The following is a 25,704-nucleotide window of genomic DNA, read 5'->3' as shown; positions in this document are numbered from 1 at the left end:
AGCCTTTGCATGGCTATGGAGTTGGGTACAAAAATCATCCGACTCCTACTCCTCAGTTTATGAAACCTCCAACTCCAGGTACCCAAAATTGCTCCGACTCCATCCCTGACTCCACAGCCCTGCCTTGGCCTTTAGGTTATAAGCCTATTTTGCAAGGCTATCCTTCCCATTTGTCTTCTCCATCACCATATGGACTCAGCGACTCATCTGCTATACTTATTCCTGCATTATCCCATCACTATTTACTGTAAGATTATGTAACTCTAAAATGCCCCTCTGTAACTTGTTTAACACTGTAATGTCTCCCCTTCTTATTTTACAGTGCTGCATAATATGTTAGCACTTTATAAATAAAGTTTATTGATAGTAATAACTGGAGATGATTTGAGATCTTTAGAAATGATTATCAGAAAGTATAGAAAGCACAGCCGGGTATATTCTGCCTGGAATAACAGTTTGTGATTGGCTGATCTGTTTGCAGCGGACGTGGCCTGGTCTCTGCACAGGAATCTCGGCTTTCCTCTGGATCTCATTGGCCTGATGCTGGAGGAGAGGGGCTCATCTGTGGACAGCGCAGCCCTGGAGCAGCTGAGGGACGAGGAGGAAAAGGTTAGTATTCTGTGTTTAGCATGCAGCAGCCCTGTTGTCCCTGTAATCCAGCTATGTAATGGTGCACACACTGGGGATGATCAGAGATGCAAATCAATTCTCCTTTCATTACATTTTCATAAATTATATGCAACTTGAAAATGGACTTCAAGCTGCATAACATTTCCTTGAAATTTGAATGCGAGGAGAAATTATTTGCATCTCATTGATCATCCCTAGCACCAGTGTTGCCAACTCATCTCTTTAATTACTGACACATCTAATGCTTCGTACACACTTGCGATAACTATCGTTTGTTACCAGACGAACGATATTGGAAAGATTGGTATGCAACGATGGGATGCAGCGATCATCATACACATTTTAACGATAGTTCTCGCAGAAAAGAACGATCAGAAGGAAATGTTGCGTACATATTTATATAAAATAAAATAAAAAAAAAACACTGACATGGAGTTACAATAGATACAAATATATGATTGTTAACTTGAAAAGAAAGTTTAATTGAAATGAGCAATGTAACAATCTTTACGGCCGCGCTACAAAGGAAGTACTGAAGCTGGGCAGAATTCAACGCAGGCGCATTGGCCCTTGTAACGATCGTTCTCGGCCGATGTCTGTACACACTATAGTTTTGTAACGATTGTCGGTAGATATGATCCGTCAGGTTGGATATTTCCATCTTCCCGATGTCGTTCTTTTGTCGTTCGTGTTAATGATCGTTGGGTAAAGTTCTTTCCCCGATTGTCGGCGGAACGATCGTTAATGAGCTGTTTCAAACGACCATAGTCGCCAGTGTGTACGCAGCATGAGTTATACAGGCTCTGGGGCTACTTACACATAATCATTGCTTTAACTGCATCTACCTAGCCACGAAACCTGTATAATTCATGTGTCAGAAATTAAAGGGATGAGTTGGCAACACTGCCTAGCACACACATGCACAGTCAACTTTTCTGTAAAAATGTAAGTTTGGTAGACGTGTTCGGTAAACATTTAATGTTTGGTAATTTACCTCATGCAGTATTTTCGATCCTTTTTATTTTTTTATATCCTAAATTCACTAAGATCTTTCTTCATACAGGTCTGTATTAGTTTGGTATTTTACTAAAAAACTGCATGACCTAAATTTCACTAAGCTTTTTACCTCATGTGGTATTTAATTTGGTATTATGGATTATTGCAGTGCAGGGAATATGGACGGCGGATGTGATACAGATTGCGATTTTTTTTATACTGACAAGAAAAGTGCAAGTCCAAGCTGCATAAAAGTAACATAAAATTTGTATCAACTCAAAACTATTAGTATGTTGTTAAAGAGAATCTGTACTCTAATATTCTTACACTAAAAAGCATACCATTCTATTCCTTATTTTCTCCTGTGCCCCTCTGTGCTGTTTCTGCCACTCTCTGCTGCAATCCTGGCTTGTAATTAACAGTTTTAGGCAGTATTTACAAACAAACTAACCAGCTTGTAATAGGTTCACATATACAGAGTGTGTGAGTCATTCAGAGTGTGCAGGGGGCCTGCAGAGGGTGTGTATCGCTTCTATCCAATGACAAGCAGCCCTGCACATTCCACACATTCAAAGCCTTAGCCTGACAGACACGACAGAGGAAAGATACATTGATTTATTACAGAGACAGTGTAATTAGGAAAGGCTACAGTAAGCCCCAGCACATTAGAACAGGCATAGGAACGTATAGGATAGAAGAACTAAGGCTGAAAAATTTGTTAGAGTCTCTTTCAGTATTTTTAATTACTACCTACCGTATATACTCGAGTATAAGCCGACCCAACCCAACACCCCCCACGCCCCCCCCCCCCCCCCCCCAACTTTTACCTTAAAAATCGTGGAAAAATGATTGACTCGCGTATAAGCCGGGGATGGGAAATGCAGCAGCCACTGGTGACTTTTAGAGTGGACCTCTTGCAGTGGATAGAAGAAAAACAGGGAAATGCCTCCCCCTCATCTGTTAGCTGAATGTCAGGGCAGAGCAGCTAATTAGTAAATATAGGATGCTAACTATATGTCTGTTTCCATGAAAGCAGGAAGTAGACACATTGCAGATGTATTGCAGGATTTTGTATTAGCTATAAACAAAGAGATATTTTTTTCTTTAAAGGTTATTATGCTTTTGATAAACTTTTAGAGCTGAGATGAAGCTCAGGAGCACACAGGTGCCAGGGAAAGGTCATATCTGCTTTGAAGCTAGTTACGTATGCTGTAAATTTACTGTTAATAAATTGTAAGTCCCCACGAGCACCCCCACCCACCACAGGAAGAGTGTAGCTTGATTGTAAGCTGCTGTCCGAGCAGAGCAAGCATGTATTGTGAGCAGCTTGCAGCGTGTAGTGTGTTGAGCTGAGGCTGTATTGCTCTCACCTGCTTGCTGCTGCCCGGGCATCGGTCGGCATGTACTGTGCTTCTCCTGCCGTTTATCCGCTGCCCTCTCCAGCCAATTTCCCCCCCGCTGTCAGTGGATCGGAGCTCCAGAAACTTGCTACACGGTAAGGAGTCCTTTCTAACCTTATCGCTATGCCGCCCTCTAGTGGCGCCTATATGGCACTGCAGGAGTCATAGCAATGCGACTAGGAGGAACAGCAGAGGACTCCTTGCCATGTAGAAAGTTTTCAGAGCTCTGATCCACTGACAGGGGGGGGAAATTGGCGTGAGAGGGCAGCAGAGAACCGGCAGGAGAAGCACAGTACATGCCGGCTGATGCCCGGGCAGCAGCCAGCAGGTGAGAGCAATGCAACCTCACCTCAACACGCTGCAAGATGCTTACAATACATGCTGCTCTGCTCGGAAGGGACGGTGGCTTACAATCCAGCTCCACTCTTTCTGTGGCGGGTGGGGGTGCTCACCGGGGGTTGTATTTTAGTTACTAGAGTAGTTGACTCGAGTATAAACCGAGACCCCCACTTTTGGGCCCAAAAACTCGGTTTATACTAGAGTATATACGGTAATAATATTGTGAAATTAGGGACATAGGTTTTTATTATGGTAACTTTCTTATTTTCCGTTTTCACCTTTTCTCTGCTTTGGTTTCTCCCTTCTATAACCTTCAGCCAACCACTAACCATGAGTGAAAGAAAAGTTTTGGTGTTATCATTCATATTCTCTGAAAAATGTTTAAGAAATCATAAATTCTGTCATGGTATGTAAACTTATGAGCACAACTGTCATTGGAAAATAATGTGATAAATAAAAATGACCTGTTTCCTGTGTGCAGAAGAAGACCAGGAATCATCAGGTGGAGGAGGAAACAGGGCTGGAGCTGGATGTCCACTCGCTGGCAGAGCTGCAGAAGCAGGGGGTCCCCAGCACTGACGACTCCCCCAAATACGCCTATACCCTGCAGGAGGATGGCAAGTATGGTAAGAGGCTTATAGGCCATGGAATAGCTGGCTTATTGGGAGGGAAATATGGGTGACGGTGTGTGAGCCCAACTGATGGCAGAAAGAGGAGTACTGCAAGTGTTTGTACAGCGTTGGTTTAGAGTGTGTACACCATGTGTGTGTACAGGGCGTTAGCGCATTGTGTATACACTCAGTGTCTGTACACTGTGTGTATTTATACAGTGTGTGTTAATCTAGTGTATGTGTACATCAGGGGTGCCCATTGCAAAGATCGTGATTTACCGGTAGATCACAAAGGATTTCTGAGTTGATCACACACAGGTGCACATGACAGAAGGGGGATCTGGGCTCTGCCACACCCCAAGACCCCCAAACCCACATGCGACACCAAGAGGGGGAGTGCAGGTGAGTCCTGATGCTCCAACCGCCAGAGGATTCACCCACACTGCCTCTCAATGCTGAATACAAGAGAAGCACATGATCACACCCTGCCTGAGTGACATACGTGTCGTATTTGGTCTCTTTGAATTAGATGAGCTTCAAGATTCAAGCACTTTATTGTCATTGTGTAACACAACGATATCACTTTTTATGACAACCCCACGGTGCATATAGTGAACATAGTGATAGTAACAAAGGTAGAAATAGAAGAAATCATACAAGTATGCCAGGTATTACAGATATTTAACCTCCTTAGCGGTCTGGACGAGCTCAGCTCGTCCATCACCGCCAGAGGCTGCCGCTCAGGCCCTGCTGGGCCGATTTCTTTCAAATAAAAAGCAGCACACGCAGCCGGCACTTTGCCAGCCGCGTGTGCTACCTGATCGCCGTGTGCAGCGGCGAAAGAGGGTCCCCCCAGCCGCCCGAGCCCAGCGCAGCCGGAACAAACAGTTCCGGCCAGCGCTAAGGGCTGCATCGGAGGCGGCAGACGTCAGGACGTCGGCTGACGTCCATGACGTCACTCCGCTCGTCGCCATGGCGACGAGGAAAGCGAAACAAGGAAGGCTGCTCATTGCGGCCTTCCTTGTTACTTCTGATCGCCGGAGGCGATCGGAAGTACGCTACAGGAGCGCCCTCTAGTGGGCTTTCATGCAGCCATTGTAATAGTTTTTTTTTATAAAAAAAAAAAACCCTCCCGCAGCTGCCCTGGCGATCTTAATAGAACGCCAGGGAGGTTAAACAATTTGTACACAGTGTTAATTATTTCAGAGAGGATTCAGAGTTCATCAAGTTTATGGTGGATGGGGAAAAAGGTGTGTGTGTCTGTGTGTGTCTGTGTGTGTCTGTGTGTGTCTGTGTGTGTCTGTGTGTGTCTGTGTGTGTCTGTGTGTGTCTGTGTGTGTCTGTGTGTGTCTGTGTGTGTCTGTGTGTGTCTGTGTGTGTGTCTGTGTGTGTGTCTGTGTCTGTCTGTGTGTGTGTGTGTGTGTGTGTGTGTGTGTGTGTGCTCGTTCTGAAACGTTTACCGGATGGCAGCAACTCAAACAAGATGTTTCCAGGGTGATTGTTATTCTTGATAATGTTTTTGGCCCTTCTCATACAGCGAGTCTTATACAAATGTTCCAGTGATGGTAGTTCAGTGCTGACAATGACTGCTGCTGTTTTAACCACTCGCTGCAGGGCTTCTTCTCAGGGACAGGTAGAGGGGACATGGGTGCCACTGCCAGATATGTGTAGAGCACACATACTGGCTATAACGTGCTGCCCATTATAGGCTGGCTGTTCCGTAGTGCTGCACAGTGAACACATTGGAAACTTTTGGCTCAGCTCAGCATAGCTCAGTAACTTTGCAGGCACTGTGATTGCAGCGCAATATGATCCTCCTGCACTCGCTCTAAACAGCTGCACTTATCTTCTGGGAATGCATTGGGGAATGCTTTCTTTCACTGTGCGACGTTTCCATTCAAGGTATACAGATGAACATGTAGGTGAAATACATGTAAAGCATATGATTGCAGTATGTGGGTATTGTGTGCAAACAAACATTTCTGCTCTCTGCTTCCCTCCTCCCTTCTCTGTCCACTCCCTGCCCTCTGTCCATCTTCTCCCCTTCTCTGTGTGTCCACCCCCCCCCCCTCTCCTTCTCCTGCCCTGCTAGTCATTTCACCCCCCGAATGCTTCCCTTGTAAAATGATCCGAGATTCGGATCAAAGATTCGGATCTTTTCAATGATCCGATTCGAATCATCCGGATCATTGAAAAGATCCGAACTTCCCATCTCTATTGGTCACCAGGTTAGGGCTGGGGAAATGTTAGGCCTTCAGCTAGAAGGGGGCAGGGCTTGCTGAGACCTTTAGTTCCCTAGCTGCACCACAAATCCCATATCTGCCCCTGTTTGTAGTGGGCTGGAATCCCAGCAGACAATTTGTTAGGTATGTGACATTACTTACAGTCCAGCTGTTTTATTTCTGCCATTCTCTGCTTGCAGTGTTTAGTCCCTGTAAGGCCACCATCCTAATGCTGTACTAGGATCAGTCCCTGTGTAATGATAGCTATCTTCTGCTTGCAGTGTTTAGTCCCTGTGAGGCCACCGTCCTAATGCTGTACCAGGATCAGTCCCTGTGCAGTGAGGTCAGAAGAGGTCAGCGCTGTGGGGTTATCCTGGACAGGACCTGTTACTATGCGGAGCAAGGCGGTCAGAGCTCAGACCAGGGGTACTTTGTGCGAGAAGGAGAACAGGTAAGATCTGTTGGATCATAGATCAATCTCCTCATTACATCGTTTCCATTACCCCCTCCTGCCCTTCCCCAGTATTACTGCCGCTAGTGATTCTACCATTACTGCACATGCCATAGCTTATCCTGATTATCTCTTCCTATACAGCCAGCTCTTCTGCATCCACAGCTGCCATTTTCTTGTCCAAAAAATGTGCATTAAACCAACAACAAAAATCTTCTGACTCCTCAGTTTAAGAAACCACCGACTCCGATACCCAAAATGGCTCCGACTCCTCGACTCCAACTCCTTAGTCTATTACTTACCAGGGCTGTGGATTTTGTACAAAAATCATCCGACTCCCAACTCTGACTCCTCAGTTTATAAAATCCCCGACTCCGGGTACCCAAAATTGCGCTGACTCCAACTCCCGACTCCACAGCCCTGCATTAAACTTATGTATACACTGGTCAGCCAAAACATTAGCCTGACTTGGCTAACACTGTGTAGCTTTCCCTTGTGTCAATTAAATAGCTCTGACAAATCAAGGCATTCCAAGACCTGTGAAGGTGTCCTGTGGTATCTGACTATATATCTATAATACACTATCAGTCTGCAGCTCTCCTGGTGGTCAGGCCTGGACTCTACAAGACCTGTGATGGTGTCCTGTGGTATCTGACTATATCCATAATACATACAATACACTTTTCTCCTATAATTAGTGGAGGTCAGACCTGGACTCCACAAGACCTGTGAAGCAGGGTTCACGCTTATTAAAATTTGCATGCAAATGATAACCGTTCGTTCCACAGCAGCTGCAGGCCACAATGCTTTCTCCTCTGTATTCCATTAGAAATGCATCTTCAGTCACAGAAATAGGACCTGATTGCTTCCTGTGTGTCTAGACCACATAATAACATAAAATTAGTAGACAAAGTTTCTGTTACGTCCTAAAACAGCAGTAAACTTTGGTAAAACCATTTTTTTCTGCTTTAATGAATGCAGTAAGGCTTGGCGAATCGAAGTCATACGCCAGTTGTGTTCTGCCATGGGGGATGGAGGTGGCGGCGGAAAAATCGCTCTGTATAGCTTTATATAACACAGATGAGGCCATTACCACGAAGCAGGCGATTTCTGTGCCGAATGCTGAAACTAGGCGACGCTACAGCAGTAATGCCATAGTGCGCGAGGCACGTAAAGGGCAATCCGGGGATCTGGCGATTGCCGGACCCAGATTTACACTTCCCTCCGAGTTGCTACAACTTGGAGGGGGAATAGTAACACGGCAGCAGCTCACCCTGCGCCAGCTCCACGGCAGTGTGACAATACATACGCCCATTTCCATGCCAATAACCTCCTATAAGCGGTATTATTAGGCTGTGTCTCCAGTTTCTCAGCTTGTCTGTGCTGCTTGCAGGACATCCTGTTCCCGGTGGAGTCGGTATCTGTTGCCGGTGGATACGTGATGCATGAGGTGACCGCTGTGGAGCCGCTGAGGGTCGGGGATCAGCTGACACTGTCTCTGGATGAGGTATATGAGGTGGTAATGGCAGAAATGCCAGATCAGGTCGTATCGCTGTGATGTCACCGCCAGCTTCTCTCTCTTCCCAGACACGGCGCACTTCCTGCATGGTGAACCACACTGCCACCCACCTGCTGAGCTTTGCCCTGCGCCAGGTTCTGGGGGACAGCGCCACCCAGCAGGGGTCACATGTTACTCCAGAGCGACTCCGATTTGATGTCAGCATCAGGGTGAGGATCAGATATGTCACATAAGTGACCCCTTTCCTTCCCGCGTAAAATAAACTGTTTTATTATGGCAGAGGTGTTACTGGAAAAGAAAGCACATTTGAAGTGAGAGGAATATGGAGGCTGCCATATTTATTTCCCTTTGAAGAATACCAGTTGCCTGGCAGTCCTGCTGATCTCTTTGGTGGCAGTATTGTCTGAATAACACACCTGAAACAAGCATGTGGCTAATCCAGTCTGACTTCAGTCAGAGCACCTAATCTGCATGCCTGTTCAGGGTCGTCTATGGCTAAATGTATTAGAGGCAGAAAGCTAGGCAACCTGCATTGCTTAAAGGAAATAAAATGGCAGCTTGCATGTCCTTCTCACTTCAGGTGTACTTTAAATGGGAAAAAATGTACATCGACTCTTTCACTAACATATTAGTGTGTGCGTGGTTTGTATGTGCTGTGTGTGCGCCATCATATGAGTGTGTGTGTCTTAAGGTGGCCACACACCATACAATTTTTTTAAATATCTGTTCAATTCAAGAATTGCAATCAATTTTTCTGACTGATTGTAAAGGTGGCCACACACGATACAATAAAATGATCCAATTTTACAGCAATTCCATAAATAAGATCGGATTTCCAGAAAAATCGAAAGCTTTTTTTTCATTCGAACAAGAAATCCGATCGGATTTCCCGTTTTTATTCGATAAAAGTTGAATGGGAGTGCTGGATTTTTCTGATCAATTTTTATGAAAATTGAATGGTGTGTGGTAGATTGCCAGTTTAATAATATACACACCCTAGCAATTTTCTCAGAGTTTCCAATCATTTTTATCATATTTGGGAAAAAATTGAACATAGGTGTGTGGTACATTGGTCAGATTTTTGAAATGTTACAATCAGTCAGAAAAATTGATTGCAATTCTTAAGTTGAACAGATATTTAAAAAAAATTGTATGGTGTGTGGCCACCTTAACATTTCAAAAATATGACCAATGTACCACACACCTATGTTAAATTTTTCCCCAATTATGATAAAAATGATTGGAAACTCTCAGAAAATTGCTAGGGGGTGTATATTAATAAATTGACAATCACACACCATACAATCTTTAGTAGAAATTGAAAAATAAATTTCTGGCATCCTGGATCGATTTAAATCGAAGAAAAACTGGAAATCTGATCGGATTTTTCAGTCGAATGGAAACAAAAATCGATTTTTTTCGAGAGATGAGATCGTTTTTATCGAATTGCTGTAAAATTGGATCATTTTATTGTATCGTGTGTGGCCACCTTTATAGGGATGGTCAGAAATGCTGATTTCCAATTCCGCGGAAATCCTGATTACTGGAAATGAAGGTTACGGATTGCGAGGATTTCCGAAATCCGATTTTCCAAGGACAATCTTCTTTTTATTGTTTTGTTAATAAAGTTAGTTCATTATAATACTCACAAGTTTTAAACCAATCAGAGGAAGCAGAATTCTACAGCGGTAATCAGAATGCCATTTAATTTAGGCTCAGAAATACTTGGTAGTCTTGTGATTGGTCTAAAATGACCATGGTATTCCAATCCAGAGTCTGCATTCTCTGGTCCAATGCTTCAGAGTGCTGTGATTGGGTTACAATTACCGAGTTACCGTAGTGCTGTATTTCTGCCGGAATCAGATTTCTGAGATCGATTTCCGATTACTGCTGCAATAAGCCCATTTTCCATCAGAAATGCGGAAATTTCAATTCCACTGAATTCAATTAAGCATCCTTAGTGTGCTACTCCATGTACAATACACTCACATCCAGAGATGGAGTAAGAGGTAATAGGGCCCTAGGAAAGGTGGTAGATTTGGGGCCCCCTTGTGGTCCTTTTCGGTAAGCTGAGGTGAAAAGAGGTCAAAGAAGGTGACAGGTGGCCCCCTTTACACCCACTAGGCCCCAGGCACCTGCCTAGGTTGCCTGGTGGATGGTCCTGCTGTACATCACATATTTTCCTGATTCTGAGGAGAGTTACTACTGTGAAAATATTGTTTGTAAACTACATACAGAATCCTTTAGCGCCTCTAGTCTGTGTAGTCACTGACTAGTCCTCTATTCTCTGTGGTCACTGACACACTTGTCAGTTCTGTGTAGTCACTGGGATGTGTGAGCTGTCTTATGTTGTTGCTGACATGTGTGATCTGTTCTATCCTGTGTTGTCCCCTGATTTGCTGTGTGCTCTCCTTGTCCCGCTGTCTGTTCTCTGTAGCGAGTGACACATGTGATCTGTGTATTGCAGGGCTCGCTGACATGTGCGATCTGTTCTATCCTGTGTAGTCCCCTGATTTGCTGTGTGCTCTCCTTGTCCCGCTGTCTGTTCTCTGTAGCGAGTGACACATGTGATCTGTGTATTGCAGGGCTCGCTGACATGTGCGATCTGTTCTATCCTGTGTTGTCCCCTGATTTGCTGTGTGCTCTCCTTGTCCCGCTGTCTGTTCTCTGTAGCGAGTGACACATGTGATCTGTGTATTGCAGGGCTCGCTGACATGTGCGATCTGTTCTATCCTGTGTTGTCCCCTGATTTGCTCTATGTTCTCCTTGCCCCGCTGTCTGTACTCTGTAGCGAGTGACACATGTGATCTGTGTATTGCAGGGCTCGCTGACATGGGCAATCTGTTCTATCCTGTGTTGTACCCTGATTTGCTGTGTGCTCTCCTTGCCCCACTGTCTGTACTCTGTAGTGACTGACACATGTGATCTGTGTATTGCAGGGCTCGCTGAGCGGGGAGCAGCTGCAGGAAGTAGAGAAGACTCTGCAGGAGATCATCACGGAGGATCGGAGGGTTCACACGGCTCTCATCCCTCTGACAGAGGCCAGGCGGATCCCCGGACTGCGCAGCATAGATGAGGTCTGCCTGTATGCATTGTGCTACCAGCAGGGCTGAGGCCCCGGAACCTGTATCTGCATTCATACTCTGCTGATTGTACAGCTCGTTACTGCAGGATAGCCCTCGCTGCACAGTCTCTGCTCTGTATGCACATTATGGCGCTGCATCACACACCGTAACATGTATGTGCTAAGCCAGTGACGGCTAACCTTGGCACTCCAGCTGTGACAAAAATACAAATCCCATCATGCCTCTGCCTCCCGAGTTATGCTTAGAGCTGTCAGAGTATTGCAATGCCTCATGGGACTTGTAGTTCCAACACAGCTGAAGTGCCAAGGTTAGCCATCACTGTGCTAAGCTGAGAAACTTGGGTTGGCTCGCCTTGTGTTCCCTTTGCTGCATGAGAATGAGAGGTGTGTTCCTCCTATTGGAATAGGTCTGCAGTGCAGAGGATAGGCAGGTGCTTCTTTAGGACTCTGTGACCTACTGGCAGTAAGAGGCAAATGTGAATTAACAAAATACAGTGTCTTACTAGACAACCTGATTGAAAAATAGCATGCCACATACCCCTGACCCGATCTCTTGTTTCTCCCCGTGGCAGGTGTACCCGGATCCGGTGCGAGTAGTATCTGTGGGAGTTCCGGTCCAGGAGTTGCTGAGCTCAGGCTCTGAAGCTGCCCGTCAGACCTCTGTGGAGTTGTGCTGCGGAACGTAAGCCGTTAGATTTGTGTCTTGCTTCCTGTATAGAGATGGTTCTGTGTAAATTCTGCGTCAAACCACCAGGTCCTCTTCCCATATAAGTGCCCATTAATGATCCAATTTCCAGAGCAATCGACCATCCAATCTGATTGTTGTGGTGGATGAGAATCATCGTTTGGGCACACCAACAGAGAGGAAAAGAAGTAATCCAATCAGATTAAACGGATGATACTGAAATTTCATTTGATGATACGATCATTTGTGTGGAACGGCGCCATTAATGGTACCCAGTCCTATCCATCATGGGGGCAATCGTTTAGGAGATTGTACCGTTAATGGGTAAATAGCTGGAAATTAACAAAGTTTGCTATAAATGTTCCCATTTTTATCTCTACTCACAAAAGTTAGAAACCTCCCCAGGTACTCGCTTTGTGACATTGCTGGACCTCTGGTATCAAATGGACCCGGCTCACTTTACACCATACACGTCAAACTCCGGCCCGTGGGCCAAATCTGGCCCTCAGAGCCATTAAATCTGGCCCTCAAGTGCTTTCCCCACTTTGCATTATATCTGGCACAATCGTCCAGACCACCAGGGAAGCTATAATGAAGGTGAAGCCCTAGATCACCAGGGAAACCATATGGGGAGGTAGGGGGAAGGCAACAAACACTAGGGAACTGTATAGAGGAGAGTGGGAGGCCTCTAGACACCAGGGAACTGCATAGGGGAGGATGGGGGGCATTAGACACCGGGGAACTTTTTGAGGGAGAAAGATGGCCAGTAGACATTAAGTTTGGCCCGCGACTTGGTCCCAGTGTACAATTTTGGTCCAGTTTGTATTTGAGTTTGACACCCCTGCTTTACACTGACCACTGTGTGATCTCTGCACCTTCTGTCTCCCTGCTCAGCTTGTTTTGGCACAGTTGGGTTGCCTACATATAATGAAGCCGCCAGGAGTTTTAGGTGCAGGGTAAAGCCGAAAAACTGGTCACCCTGCTCCTGCAAAAGTCTCGGCAGCGTTAAAGCGGACCTGCAAAAATTCCTCTATGCTTTCAAAGATATTGTGACCGATTCACTGTCAGATCGATTATTTCCAAGTCCGATCTGATTTCCGATCAATTTTTTTTACGCTTTTTCATAGAAGTGAACAGAAAAATGATTGGAAAATCGATCGGAAATCAGATTGAACATGTTGAAAATAATCGATCTGACAGTGTTTCTACTTCCTGCTTTCATGGAAGCAGACATAGTGTTAACATCCCGTGCTTTCAAATGAGCTTATCTGCCATGGCAGTCAGCTGACACAGGGTACAGATCAGATTACATCTTGCGATTAGACACAAATGAGGGGGAATTAGAATGGCTAAACTCTAAATACAAACGGGTGCATTTCTCTCTGTTTTCCTTCTGTCCTGTGCAAGAATTCAGGTCCACTCAGCTTATTATTCCCCCTCCAGGTCGCCATTGACAGCGTGGAAAGACTTAATTATAGGCCTGAAAGATAAATCGAATTTAAATCGAAATCGCGATCACCAAGATCACAATTTCAGAATCGACAAAGCGGCAAATATCGCGATCACGTCATTTCCACATGGGGAAGTTTGAAGAAACGCCTTCAAACTTTCCCAAAGTCCCAGTGCTTGCGGCCCGCAGCGTTGGACATACCTTCCATCCTCTATCGCGCTCTGCCGTTTCTTGTGCTTGGCAAGGAAGTATGCCGTGCATTAGAGCCTGCAGGAGGCAAAGTGGATAGACGGGCATCGCTGGACTCGTGCTTGAAGCTATGTCCAGAACTGATGCAACTTGGGGGACAGAGGAGACACAGAGAGAGACAGCTTGGGCACAGAGACACAAAGGAGGCAAGAGAGAGACCTGGAGGAGGCATGAAGAGGCAAAGGGGGCACAAGGAGAGACAGGGGGACAGAGTGGGAACAAACAGGCACAAAGGGGGGGGGGGGGGGGGGAGACAAAGCTCGATTTGAAGGAAATCGTGAATCGAATCGAAATCGTAATTTTGGACAGAAATCGCTCAATTCAATTTTTTCCTAAAATCGTTCAGGCCTACTTAATTACGCTGGTTTTCTAGTAGTTTGAGCACCCAAATCTACTGTCCGAGTGCCGCGATAGCTGTAATTCCTATTACGGCCTATGACTGCGCCAAAATCTCTGGCGTGGTTTTTAATTGCTTTGGTTGTGTTTGGCATTCTGTTCACATAAACAGACCTCTTACAGCAAGTAACCAATTCTGCATGAAAACCACTTGATCGATCTGCTTTGTATGGAGGTTGCTATCATCGTGTAATCCTACCATTACTGTGCTGTTTTGCTTACCTATGTATATTTGTTCATGTTACAAGCTGCGATATAAATGTTCGTTTGTACACACAGCAGCCAGTGATAACTATAAACATTAAACTCGACTCTGTCCCGCAGACACTTACTGAAGACGGGATCCATCGGGGATCTGGCTATTATTTCCACAAAATCGATGGTGAAAGGGATTCTGCGCCTCATCGCCGTCACTGGAGAGGGTGCCAGAGAGGTACGGCGATTATATAGCGCAGAGGTGCTCAAACGTTTGCAGCTTGCGAGCTACTTCAGAAATTATGAATTGAAAATGATCTACCAGACAGAATTAATCTACAGATGCAAGTCACACCTGCAGCACATGGACAACGGGAGTCCATCAGTGATTACTGCAAGCCACACCTGCAGCACATGCACAGCAGCAGTTCATCAGCGATTACCATAAGTCACAACTGCAGCACATGCGCAGCACAGCGGCAGTCCATCAGTGATTACCACAAGCCACACCTGCAGCACATGCACAGCGGCAGTCCATCAGTGATTACCACAAGCCACAACTGCAGCACATGCGCAGCGACAGTCCATCAGCGATTACCATAAGTCACAACTGCAGCACATGCGCAGCACAGCGGCAGTCCATCAGTGATTACCACAAGCCACACCTGCAGCACATGCACAGCGGCAGTCCATCAGTGATTACCACAAGCCACAACTGCAGCACATGCGCAGCACAGCGGCAGTCTATCAGTGATTACCACAAGCCGCACCTGCAGCACATGCACAGTAGCAGTCAATCATTGATTACCATAAGCTACAACTAAAGCACATACACAACGGCAGTCCATCAGTAATTTACACAAGCCACAACTGCTGCACATGCATAGAGGCAGTCCATCAGTGATTACCACAAGCCACACCTGCAGCACATGCACAGCGGCAGTCCATCAGTGATTACCACAAGCCGCACCTGCAGCACATGCACAGTAGCAGTCAATCATTGATTACCATAAGCTACAACTAAAGCACATACACAACGGCAGTCCATCAGTAATTTACACAAGCCACAACTGCTGCACGTGCATAGAGGCAGTCCATCGGTGATTACCACAAGCCACATCTGCTGCAAATGCACACCAGCAGTCCATCAGCGATTGCTACAACTGCATTCCCAGAATTCACAGTTTCTTGTGTTTCCAGGCCAGAGAGACGGGTCAGGTCGTGCAGAGGGATGTGGAGTCTGTCGTAGAACGTATGAAAGTGAAGCCATCCTCTCTCGATGAAGCTCACAGACTTTCCAAAGAGATCGGACTCCTCATAGACGTAAGCAGAGTCGCATTGCCAGCTTCATCACTGCTTGCACTTTATCCCCTCCTCTGCCCCCCCCCCCCCCCCCCCCCCCACAGCCACCCAGCACTTATCCCCTCCTCTGCTCCCACAGGCATCCAACACTTATCCCCTCCTCTGCCCCCAAAGCCATCCAGCACTTATCCCCTCCTTTGCCCCCAAAGCCATCCAGCACTTATCCCCTCTGCTCCCACAGCCATCCAGCATCTATCCCATCCTCTGCCCCCACAGCCATCCAGCACCTATCCCCTCCTCTGCCCCCACAGCCATCCAGCACCTATCCCCTCCTCTGCCATCCACAGCCATCCAGCACCTATCCCCTCCTCTGCCCCCAAAGCCATCCAGCACTTATCCCCTCCTCTTCCTGCACAGCCATCCAGCATTTATCCCCTCCTCCGCACACACAGCCATCCAACACTTATCCCCTCCTCTGCCCTCACAGCCATCCAGCGCTTATCCCCTCCTCTGCCCCCAAAGCCATCCAGCACTTATCCCCTCCTTTGCCCCCAAAGCCATCCAGCACTTATCCCTTCCTCTTCCTGCACAACCCTCCAGCATTTATCCCCTCCTCTGCCCACACAACCATCCTGCACTTATCCCCTCCTCTGTCCCCACAGCCACCCAACACTTATCCCTTTCTCTGCTCCCACAGCCATCCAGCACCTATCACCTCCTCTGCCCCCACAGCCATCCAGCACTTATCCCCTCTTCTGCCCCCACCGCCATCCAGCACTTATCCCGTCCTCTGCCCAAACAGCCATCCAGCACTTATCCTGTCCTCTGCCCAAACAGCCATCCAGCACTTAACCCCTTCTTTGCTCATGCAGCCATCCAGCACCTATCCCCTCCTCTGCCCCCACCGCCATCCAGCGCTTATCCCCTCCTCTGCCCCCACCAGCACCTATCCCCTCCTCTGCTCCCTCAGCCATCCAGCACCTATCCCCTCCTCTACCTGCACAGCCATCCATCACTTGACTTCTAAATACTTTTCTATTTAGCGGCTGAGAATTGGCAACCTTACACTGCTGAGAAGTACAGAATGTCTATGCTGCAACTTCCCCTTGCAATCCCACACTATGGGCTTGATTCTCAAAGCGTGATAACTGCTATCACAGCAGTTATCACGCGATGTGCCCCTTGCAGTGCTTATCACGCGAACAGCGTTAGTTAACGTGATAAGCGAAGGTTATTGCGCAATCCTGTGCGCTTTTCATGTGAAACGCACACGTGATCGCACGATAACCTTCTCTTATCACCTGAACTAACGCTGTTCGCTTGTTGAGCACTGCGAGGGGCACATCGCGTGATAACTGCTGTGATAGCAGTTATCACGCTTTTGAGAATCAAGCCCTATGTATAGACCTACTTTAATTCTGTTTTCTATGCCCCAGACTGTGGAGAACGCCCCCATGCCCCAGTGGCAGAGGAAGGAACTGCATACCACTGTCAAGTCAATACAGCGATCAGCAAATACCTCCATTCGAAAGGTGGAAATCAAACAGGTAAAAACAGCATCCAATTGTCTTCTATGTAATAAATAATACTGTAGGTCTGATTCTAAAAAAAAAAAGAACTATTTCACCCTACTTAAAGTCAGAATCCGAATCATATTTATTTCGCCAAGTGTGGTGGTTGCCGCACCCGGAATTGTTTGTGGTACACATCGGCATGTAGTATAGTGCAAGTCAGTGGCGGACAAAGCCAACGATGGGACCCTGTGCAAAATAAATGAAGCGGGCCCCATGCAAGTGGTCATAACAGATCATGGTTGGATCCAAACAATGCCGATAAGATAAAAGTACATGAACCCAGGTCACATTCTGTAGGCACTGTATTAATGTAGCACACATTTTAAACTTGTATATGACTGGGGCACAACTTATTATCGATGTTTCTCTGGAGGTTCAGAGAGAAATACATGGAGAAAAGCCTAGATGATAATCAGGCCCTAACTGGTGCAATAGCATGGGCCCTAGAAGACAAGGGGCCCCTGTGCGGCTGCACGGCCTGCACAGGCTTATGTCCGCCTCTGGTGCAAGTGCATAGTGCAGGGAGAAAAAAAGAAGAAATTTACAAAGAGAAAGTCATTGACCACTAGTAGTGCAAAAAACAAAACAAAAACAAACATGCAATGAGCAAACATAGAATAAGACTATACAAGTTATTTTGGCCTAGGTGACAGTCTTCCTAGGGGGCTTCGCTGTGTGCTGTGCACGAGTTCAGAAGGAGCACTGCTTGAGGGTAGAAGGAGTTCCTGTGCCTGGAGGTTTTGGCGGGAATAGATCTGTAGCGGCGGCCTGAGCGCATGCGGTTGAAGAAGTGACTGCCGGGGTGGCGAGGATCGTTCATGATCCTGTTTGCCCTGGTTCTCATCCTGGATTCATAGAGGAGGTCCAGTGGTGGTAAGGGAGTACCAATAATCTTTTCTGCGGCATTTATGACCCTTTGTAGCCTGTACTTGTCGCTAGACGTGGCTCCACCGTACCAAACGATGATGGAGAAGCAAAGGATAGATGGTCGATGGTTGCCGTGTAGAAACTTGACAACAGCTCCTGCGGCATACCAAACTTCCTTAGTTGTCTTAGGAAGAACAGCCGTTGCTAAACCTTCTTTTGGCATTTAGTGGTATTTTCGCTCCATCTCAGGTCATTGGTGATGGTGGTGCCCAGAAAGCGGACATTTGATACTCTTGTGACTTCGGTGCCTTCGATATAGACCAGATTTAGAGGGGGGGCGCTTTCTGAAGTCTACAACCAATTCGACAGTCTTTGCTGCGTTTAGGACGAGATTGTTGTCCTTACACCAGTTGCAGATACGCTCGACCTCGCTGCGGTAGGCACGTTCGTCATCACTGTCGATGAGGTCAAGGATGGTAGTGTCATCTGCGAATTTGATGACCTTAACGCGGTCGGCCTGAGATGAGGCCACAGAAATAAAATCTCCATACCCTGGCCAGGGGCGTTTCTAGACTTAATAGGGCCCCCCTGCAAAAATGATAGCATGGGGCCCCCCTTGTCCCCGAACCCCACGGGATTGGGAGCCGGCGAATGGCAGCAGAGAGTGTTCTACTGTGAAGCAGGAAATAATTATACATGCTCCTGCACTTGGTTTTTGTCAGTGAATGGCGAGTTTTCATTGCTAATTGGCAACAGTTGGGTAGAGGGAGGAGGAGGGGCCCCCAAAGCCTCTGTGGATTGCTATGACCATGCCTGGGGCTTCCTCCACCCTCTCCGGCCTAATCACTCCCACGCCGTCCTTATCTCACGACCCGTTCACCCACTACTGACCTGCGCTGTCCAGCTAGGCGCGCTCCCGTCTTGCTTCCAACACTAGGAGCGTTCTGCGCCTGTGCAATAGTACTGCACAGAGTGCTCCCGGTGACTTGAACGCTGCAGTTGGCCCTGCACCAGAGGACTTTCCTTGGCCAATTGCAAGTGAACGTGAAGACATCAGAGGACGGCTTGGGAGCGATCAGGCGGCAGGATGCCCCAGGTGTGTATATTTTATTCCTGTAGCCCTATTTCAGGGTCAGTTTAACTCATGATTAATCTCTTATTACTTGTCTTAACCTGTGATTTATCTCTGCTCACCTGAGTAAAACCCATGACTTTCATCTCCACATCTGTCTTTAAAGTAAACTTGTAAGAAAAAAATCTGCCCCTGGGGGATACTTACCTCGGGAGGGGGAAGCCTCTGGATCCTAATGAGGCTTCCCCTGTCCTCCTCAGGCAGCTGTTCCAGAGCTGGAACCCCAGCACAAGCAGGCACAATAACATTTACCTGGCACACTAGTGGCTCACCGCTTGGGCTCCGGCAGGGATAGCCGAGCCCGATAGGGTCCGCTCTGCTGCGCAAGCGCAGACAGCTAGCACCTGCACAGTAGAGCAGACCTGATTGGCCTCAGCTTTTTCCACCGGAGCCAGAATGGAGAGCCTCTAATGTGCATGTGCGCACAGCAACAAGCGCCAACTTGGAAGTTTTACGGGAGGCAACACTGGATCCTCTCTGCTGCGGAGGATAGTGGAAGCCTCTCTAGGATCCAGAGGATCCCCGCTACCGAGGCAAGTACCCCCAGGAGCACTTTTTCTCACTGCAGGTACAAGTAAATGCACCTGTTTGGTAGGTATGAGATTAGATCTGATTGTATATGGTGTGATTGGGCCTCAAGCACGCGGTCAAGGGATGCCGATCGTTCAGGCGACATTGCAGGGCAGAGGTGCCATTATCCGGGAAGGAGGAGGGCTGACAGAGCGATGCAGAAGTGATGTCACATGGTGGGTGGGTGGTCGGCTGAGTTGATCCTCCAGGCTGATAGCTGGCTGAGGTGTAAGGGGGGGGCGCTGTACATGCGCTAGATTCTTAGCAGAGGCAGTCGTTATAGGTCACCTTGGAGTTTCATCTAGCGCAGTACGAGGCTTTAGTCTTTGACACCCCTGTCCTGTAGATCCATCCGGTCTGCCCCCTGCAGTCGCACACAGAATCTGCGGTTTGCCACCCTGAATAATGATTCCCTCAGATTGTCAGCTCTGATCCCTCTTTCTCCAGGCTGCAGAGAAAGTCCAGAGTGTGCTGGAGAAACACCCCCACAGCAGGATTATCGTGGACCGGGTGGACGTGGACTCTCATCAGGTGAGCTACTGTGAGCTGTTGCATACAGCTTCATGTATGATGTGTCATTTTTTCCCACTGTAGGTTGGACAACAGATCTAACAGTGTAAGGCCTGGTCCACATTGGCAGTAAAAAAAACCAAAACGGTCCATTCGCAGATCGTACCGGAACAGATCGTAACAGATGCGAATGGATCCAATGTTAACCCATGTATCCACTCGAATTGGTCCGTTTGAATCAATCCATTCTGCACACTCCGCTGAACCACAAGTTTGGTGCTGCAGCAATTTTTCCTGAACGCAGAGCCCAGCGGAACAGAAACTGACACTGAAGCGCTGCATTGAGAAACTGGTCTTGAAAACACACTGGCTAGCTAGAAAACAGACCGTTCTAGCCAACAAAAATGTGGGGGAACTAAACCGACTGAATGGGAATGGAAACTGATCCGTTCGAACGGTAATCTGATCCATTTTCACGGATCCGTTTCCCAGAAAGTGCCAGTGTGAACCGGCTCTAATTAAAGCTGATCCGAGATGAAAAACGAACTCTAACAAGTAACTTGTCTATATATCTTATCTAAAGTTTAGAATGTTTACACAGCAAATCTGCAACAGCTTCAAAAATTTATAATTATTTATTCCTGTGATACAATGAGGGCAGCCATGCTCTGATTGTCACAGGCTGAGGGCTGGAGATGCTATCAGCTTGCCTGTGTGTAAATTTAGTCCCCTCTCCTCCCCTCTGCCTCTGAAATCAATGGCTAGTAACCTCCTCCTCCCCCTGCCCAGACTGAGCTCCCATAAGCCCTTGCTACAGTGCCAAAGCACAAAAGGAGCTGTGGGCAAGGCTTGTTTAGTTTATAGGGAATTTGAGTATTAAAACAAAAAGTATTTGGCTTGAGGAATGCCCTATAAACTATATGAAAGGAACACAATTATGCAAGGAGTAAAAGTTTATCTGGGATCCACTTTAAGTATTTGGGGTGGAGGCGGGTCATTCTGCACTGCAGCACTAGTGGTTTACACTGGGGGTGGAGCTTTTCAAGAGCAGAATGTTCCAGCAGAACGTCCAGCAGTAATCCAAACACGAACTGATAATTAAATGCCCAATAGGCACAAGGAGTACTGTAGTGACATTTATCTGAATGCAGTAACTTATTCAGGATACCCACTTTTACAGTCATTTCTTTGGTTTCAACATCAGAAACATTTCCTATATCTATGTATTGCTGTATATTGGTATGAAGCCCCACCCTCCAAGTGATGCAGTAGCATCTGATCTCTTTGGCTGCAGTAGATCCAATAAGATTAGCTGCATGCTTGTTTCTGGTGTTATTCAGACACTACTGCAGCCAAATAGATCAGCAGGGCTGCCAGGCAACTGGTATTGTTTAAAAGGAAATACTTATGGCAGCCTCCATAACCCTCTCACTTCAGTTCTCCTTAGTGTTTACATCAGTGCTTAGGCCATCTCTCTTGTTGTGCCCCCTGCAGGTGTTGGTGAAACTGGTCGGCCAGCTGTATGAGCGCCGTCAGGAATCCGTTGTGATGATGTTCAGCTCTCAAGGCTCCGGGAAGGTCCTGTGTGCTTGTCTGGTTCAAAAAGTGAGTATGAAACTATCACTTCACCAGTGAACGCAGCAAACTCTGCATCTCATGCCTGCTTAGGTACTGGTCCCTGGAAACTGACTTCCCCTGTACTCCTCCTCCACAGGGCTCTGCGTCCGGCTTGTCTGCTTTGGATTGGACAAACGCCGTCTGCTCGGTGATGGGTGGAAGAGCCACTGGTGGGGAAAATACGGCTAAAGCTACCGGAAGCAGCCACAATATAAGCGAGCTTCTAGAGACTGCACAGAAGTTTGCAGAGACGAAACTAGGAGGCGGGTGGCATCTGACGCAGGAGGCGGGAGATAGCTGATCGCAGGGATGGAATGTCACCTGAACTGATACATGAGGCATAGGAACATGGTACATGTATGGTCACTGCTGCTGCACACGTGGACATCATGTTATTTTATTTTTTATAGTATGGTTTGTTCGGTCTCCTTTATATAAGCTCTGTGATCTCCCAGGAGTTCCAATCACAGAGGGCTGCCATACTGGGGCCTAAACAGAGACACGATCTAAGAGGAGTGATGGCCATATTGGAGCAGGAACTGATGTACAACCTACAGCAGAGGTGGAAGGAGAAGGGTGGAGACTAGGTGTCCTCTGGGTGACTTTGTGGAAGGAGAGGGGTGGAGTCTGGGTGACTCTGTGGAAGGAGAAGGGTGTAGACTGGCTTTCCTCTGGGTGGAGTGCTGGATGATTCTGTGGGAGGAGAGGGGTGGAGACTGGCTATCCTCTGGCTGACTCTGTGGGAGGAGAAACAGAGACTGGCTATCCTCTGGACATACTGTAGCTCTAGGTGACTGTGGAAGGAGAGGGGCGGAGACTGGCTGGAGCTCTGGGTCACTGGGAGGAAAGGGGCGGAGATTGGCTATCCTCTGGTGAGGGGAAAGGGGCGGAGTCCAACTATCCTCTGGGTGGAGCTTTAGATGACTGCTGCGGTGGTGAACTTTGCCTGGAGTTTTGCAGAGGAGATTACTGATAGCAGTAATGAAGATGGGGGACTATATCCAGATAATTCTGAATTTATGACATAAAGCTCAGGTGTGTGTACGAGACTGAAACTGTACCACCCCTATTTCACTCACATTTTACCTTTCTTCAGTGTGGCCTGATATGACCCAGATTAATGTTCCATCTTTTGACAGCTGTTTATTCATATTAGAATGGAGTCTGGGTGTTCTGGCCTCACCAGGCTCAGTGAATCTGGGCCTGTACAGGGACATTGGTATTGGCACCACTGATGAGAAATGATGGATAGATCCAGAAAAGTCATCATGCGAGATTCACCCAGCTGGAAGTTTTTATTAATAAAATGTTGCATCTTCCTGTGGACTAGTCTCTCTACTTTTTCAACGATCAGTTTTATAATCAGCACTACAGAATATCGGTCTTTTACAAGGTCCTTCTGAAACCCTTCTGTGTGTGGCCACCATAGGTATGGCAGATCATATGCTTCCTGCCCATGTAAAGAAACATGGGATTTCTCTGAAAAGCAAGAGCTCTTCCTGAATGTGACTTCATACTATGTAGTCCAGGGATGAGGAGGGTCTTTCACCTTCAAGTGGCCTGTTGACATTCAAATTCCTACACAATTTGGGCCCTGGATACATGAAGGACTTGCTAAAACTGCCACACACCACTCACAACCTCAGATCAGCAGGATCCATTAACTTGGTCACTCCCAGAGTGCACCTCAATTCTTTAAAGGACACCCGAAGCGAAAAGAAACTAATGAACTAAACGATTGTATCTATCTTCCTTCTCCTAAAAATGACTTTTTAAGATATTCCACAGTTTTTTGTTTTTGCTCAGGGACACATTCATTGAAGTATGCCAGAGCTAAAATCTATGAACTATTGAACCTTTTTATCTTTTTCCTGCGCTCAGAAGCCATTTTCTGCTAGGAAAATGTTTTATAGTTGGTATTTCTTATCAGTGAGGGTTACACTAATAATAATAATTGCAGTATTTGTATAGCGCCTTTCTCCTGTCGGACTCAAATCGCTTGCGAGGCAGCCACTAGAGCGCACTCAGTAGGCAGTAGCAGTGTTAAGGAGACTTGCCCAAGAAACTCAAGAAACTCCTTACTGAAATAGGTGCTGGCTTACTGAGCAGGCAGAGCCGAGATTTGAACCCAGGTCCCCTGTGTCAGAGGCAAGAGCCCTTAACCATTACACCATCCAGTCCTTCCATCCATTCCTGTCTGAGTCAGGACTGAGTCAGCCACTCGCATACCTGATATTTAACTATCTCAGGCAGAAAAAGAAAAAAGGAACACAGCATAGTTATTAGTGTGCTTGGCACTGTACATACCCATGTCTATCTCATCATGTCACACGTCACTTCGGTAACTGTTAGGCTAAAAAAGCTAATTTAAACCTCTATTCTCCTGTGTTAAACAGTTTAGAATGAAGCCAAAAAGACAATACTGAAGTTAAAAATCTCTTACTTTGTTGTTGGCTGGATAGCAATCTTTTTTATCCCCGGGCTGCTAAGGAGGCCGCAGGCTGCATAACAGATACTGCAGAGCATGCTGGGGCTGCTTCTTCTCCCTACTGCCCTCCCTGGTCCTCCCCTTCATCTCCCTATCCCGCCCTAATTATTTACTGCAGCCTGATTGGCTGCTTCCTCTTTCCCTCCTTCCCCATCCATTCAATTGTTTTTATCTGCCTTTATTTTTGTATATATGGAGTTGGCTGACATCACGATTGCCCGCACCCCCCGCGAATGACATCATGATCGCCCGCAGCCCCCCCGAATGACATCACGACTGCCCGACGGTTATCATACCACGGAATTTCATACCGTTGCAACCCTAGCTGCCTGTCCCAGCTGTAACTTCTACCTTACTTACCTTGCCAATTATAGGTAGCAGAGGTACCCCCAGTATTAAGTAGCTAGTGGTGCCCCAGACTGGAGGGAGAGCTTTTAAGTGGGATGCTGAGAGCAGGGTGAGTAACTTCTCATTTACGATCTGCTGAGGACTCTACATAGGGAAGGAGGGATGCGCTTGGGGAGCGTAGCGAGCAGCTTTTCCATCATCGGGCACCTGCAGTTCCTTATGGTAAATCTGGCCTTGATTCAACAAATAACTAATCTGAGCTATGCTTATGTGCTTTGAGTCCTACGGGAGGAAAGTGCTTTACAAATGTTGTTCGTTGTTGTTAGTTCCACCCACTCCTTCAATGCAGAAAACTCCGGACCTCCAGGTCTTCATTCAGTCCTGCTGGTGAGAGGCTATTCAATCTATCCAATATACTTATCTCTCACATAGCTTCTTAAAGAGAATCTGAGGTGCTTTTTTTGGGGGGGGGGGGGGGGGGCAGTACAAATGCTGTTCGTTGTTAACTCCACCCACTCCTTCAATGCAGAAAACTCCGGACCTCCAGCTTCTTAAAGAGAACCTGAGTTGCTTTGGGGGGGGGGGGGGCAGATGGGACACAGGCATGTTCTCTGCCTCATGACATGCCTCTGTGTCCCCACACCGCCGATCTCTGCCCCCCCCCCCCCGCGCGCGCGCTATTGCCACCCAAGATTAGCGACACAATTGGTCGCTATCTCAGAGGTAAACATGTGGGAGAGGGATTCCCTGTTCAAAAGGCCTTCCAGGGGGCAATACTGCAGGGTTTCCAGAGCTGCCATTGGGCAGCTCTCTCCCTAGCCAAGCCTCCTGCCGCTCCCCTGCCTCCCTGCACACTGGTGAGAGAATGAATCTCTCATCCCAGCATCATGACCCAGAGGTTTCAAAAGTGAAAGGGGGCCATTGCGGCCCGCAGGGAGCGGCGGTTTTGGAGGCTACCTGATCCGCTCAGCCCCCCGGATCAGGTAGCCTAGTTTTTGTTTTGATTTCATGAGCTCACCTCGGGCTCTTTTTAAATCTCAGACCATTCGGCACAGAAGCAGGAATGTG

The 25,704-nt window shown here is 47.2% G+C and overlaps 1 protein-coding gene across 1 annotated transcript in view; it reads left to right on the top strand.

Moving 5' to 3' along the window:
* The window catches only part of AARS2 (alanyl-tRNA synthetase 2, mitochondrial), a 37,013-nt gene extending 13,889 nt beyond the window's left edge, over positions 1-23,124 (top strand). Inside the window, exons 10-22 of the mRNA XM_068232678.1 lie at positions 482-609; positions 3,847-3,991; positions 6,480-6,649; positions 8,043-8,156; positions 8,237-8,377; positions 11,108-11,245; positions 11,826-11,935; positions 14,358-14,466; positions 15,429-15,551; positions 16,967-17,077; positions 20,121-20,204; positions 21,678-21,788; positions 21,898-23,124. Coding sequence (XP_068088779.1) covers positions 482-609; positions 3,847-3,991; positions 6,480-6,649; positions 8,043-8,156; positions 8,237-8,377; positions 11,108-11,245; positions 11,826-11,935; positions 14,358-14,466; positions 15,429-15,551; positions 16,967-17,077; positions 20,121-20,204; positions 21,678-21,788; positions 21,898-22,101 — 1,688 coding nt within the window. The 3' untranslated portion in view covers positions 22,102-23,124. The remainder of the gene's footprint in view (positions 1-481; positions 610-3,846; positions 3,992-6,479; positions 6,650-8,042; positions 8,157-8,236; positions 8,378-11,107; positions 11,246-11,825; positions 11,936-14,357; positions 14,467-15,428; positions 15,552-16,966; positions 17,078-20,120; positions 20,205-21,677; positions 21,789-21,897) is intronic.
* The last annotated feature ends 2,580 nt before the right edge of the window (positions 23,125-25,704 follow it).

This window comes from Hyperolius riggenbachi, chromosome 4 (genome assembly GCF_040937935.1).
Source record: "Hyperolius riggenbachi isolate aHypRig1 chromosome 4, aHypRig1.pri, whole genome shotgun sequence".
Classification (NCBI taxonomy): domain Eukaryota; kingdom Metazoa; phylum Chordata; class Amphibia; order Anura; family Hyperoliidae; genus Hyperolius; species Hyperolius riggenbachi.
This window is presented reverse-complemented; position numbering and strand designations above follow the sequence as displayed.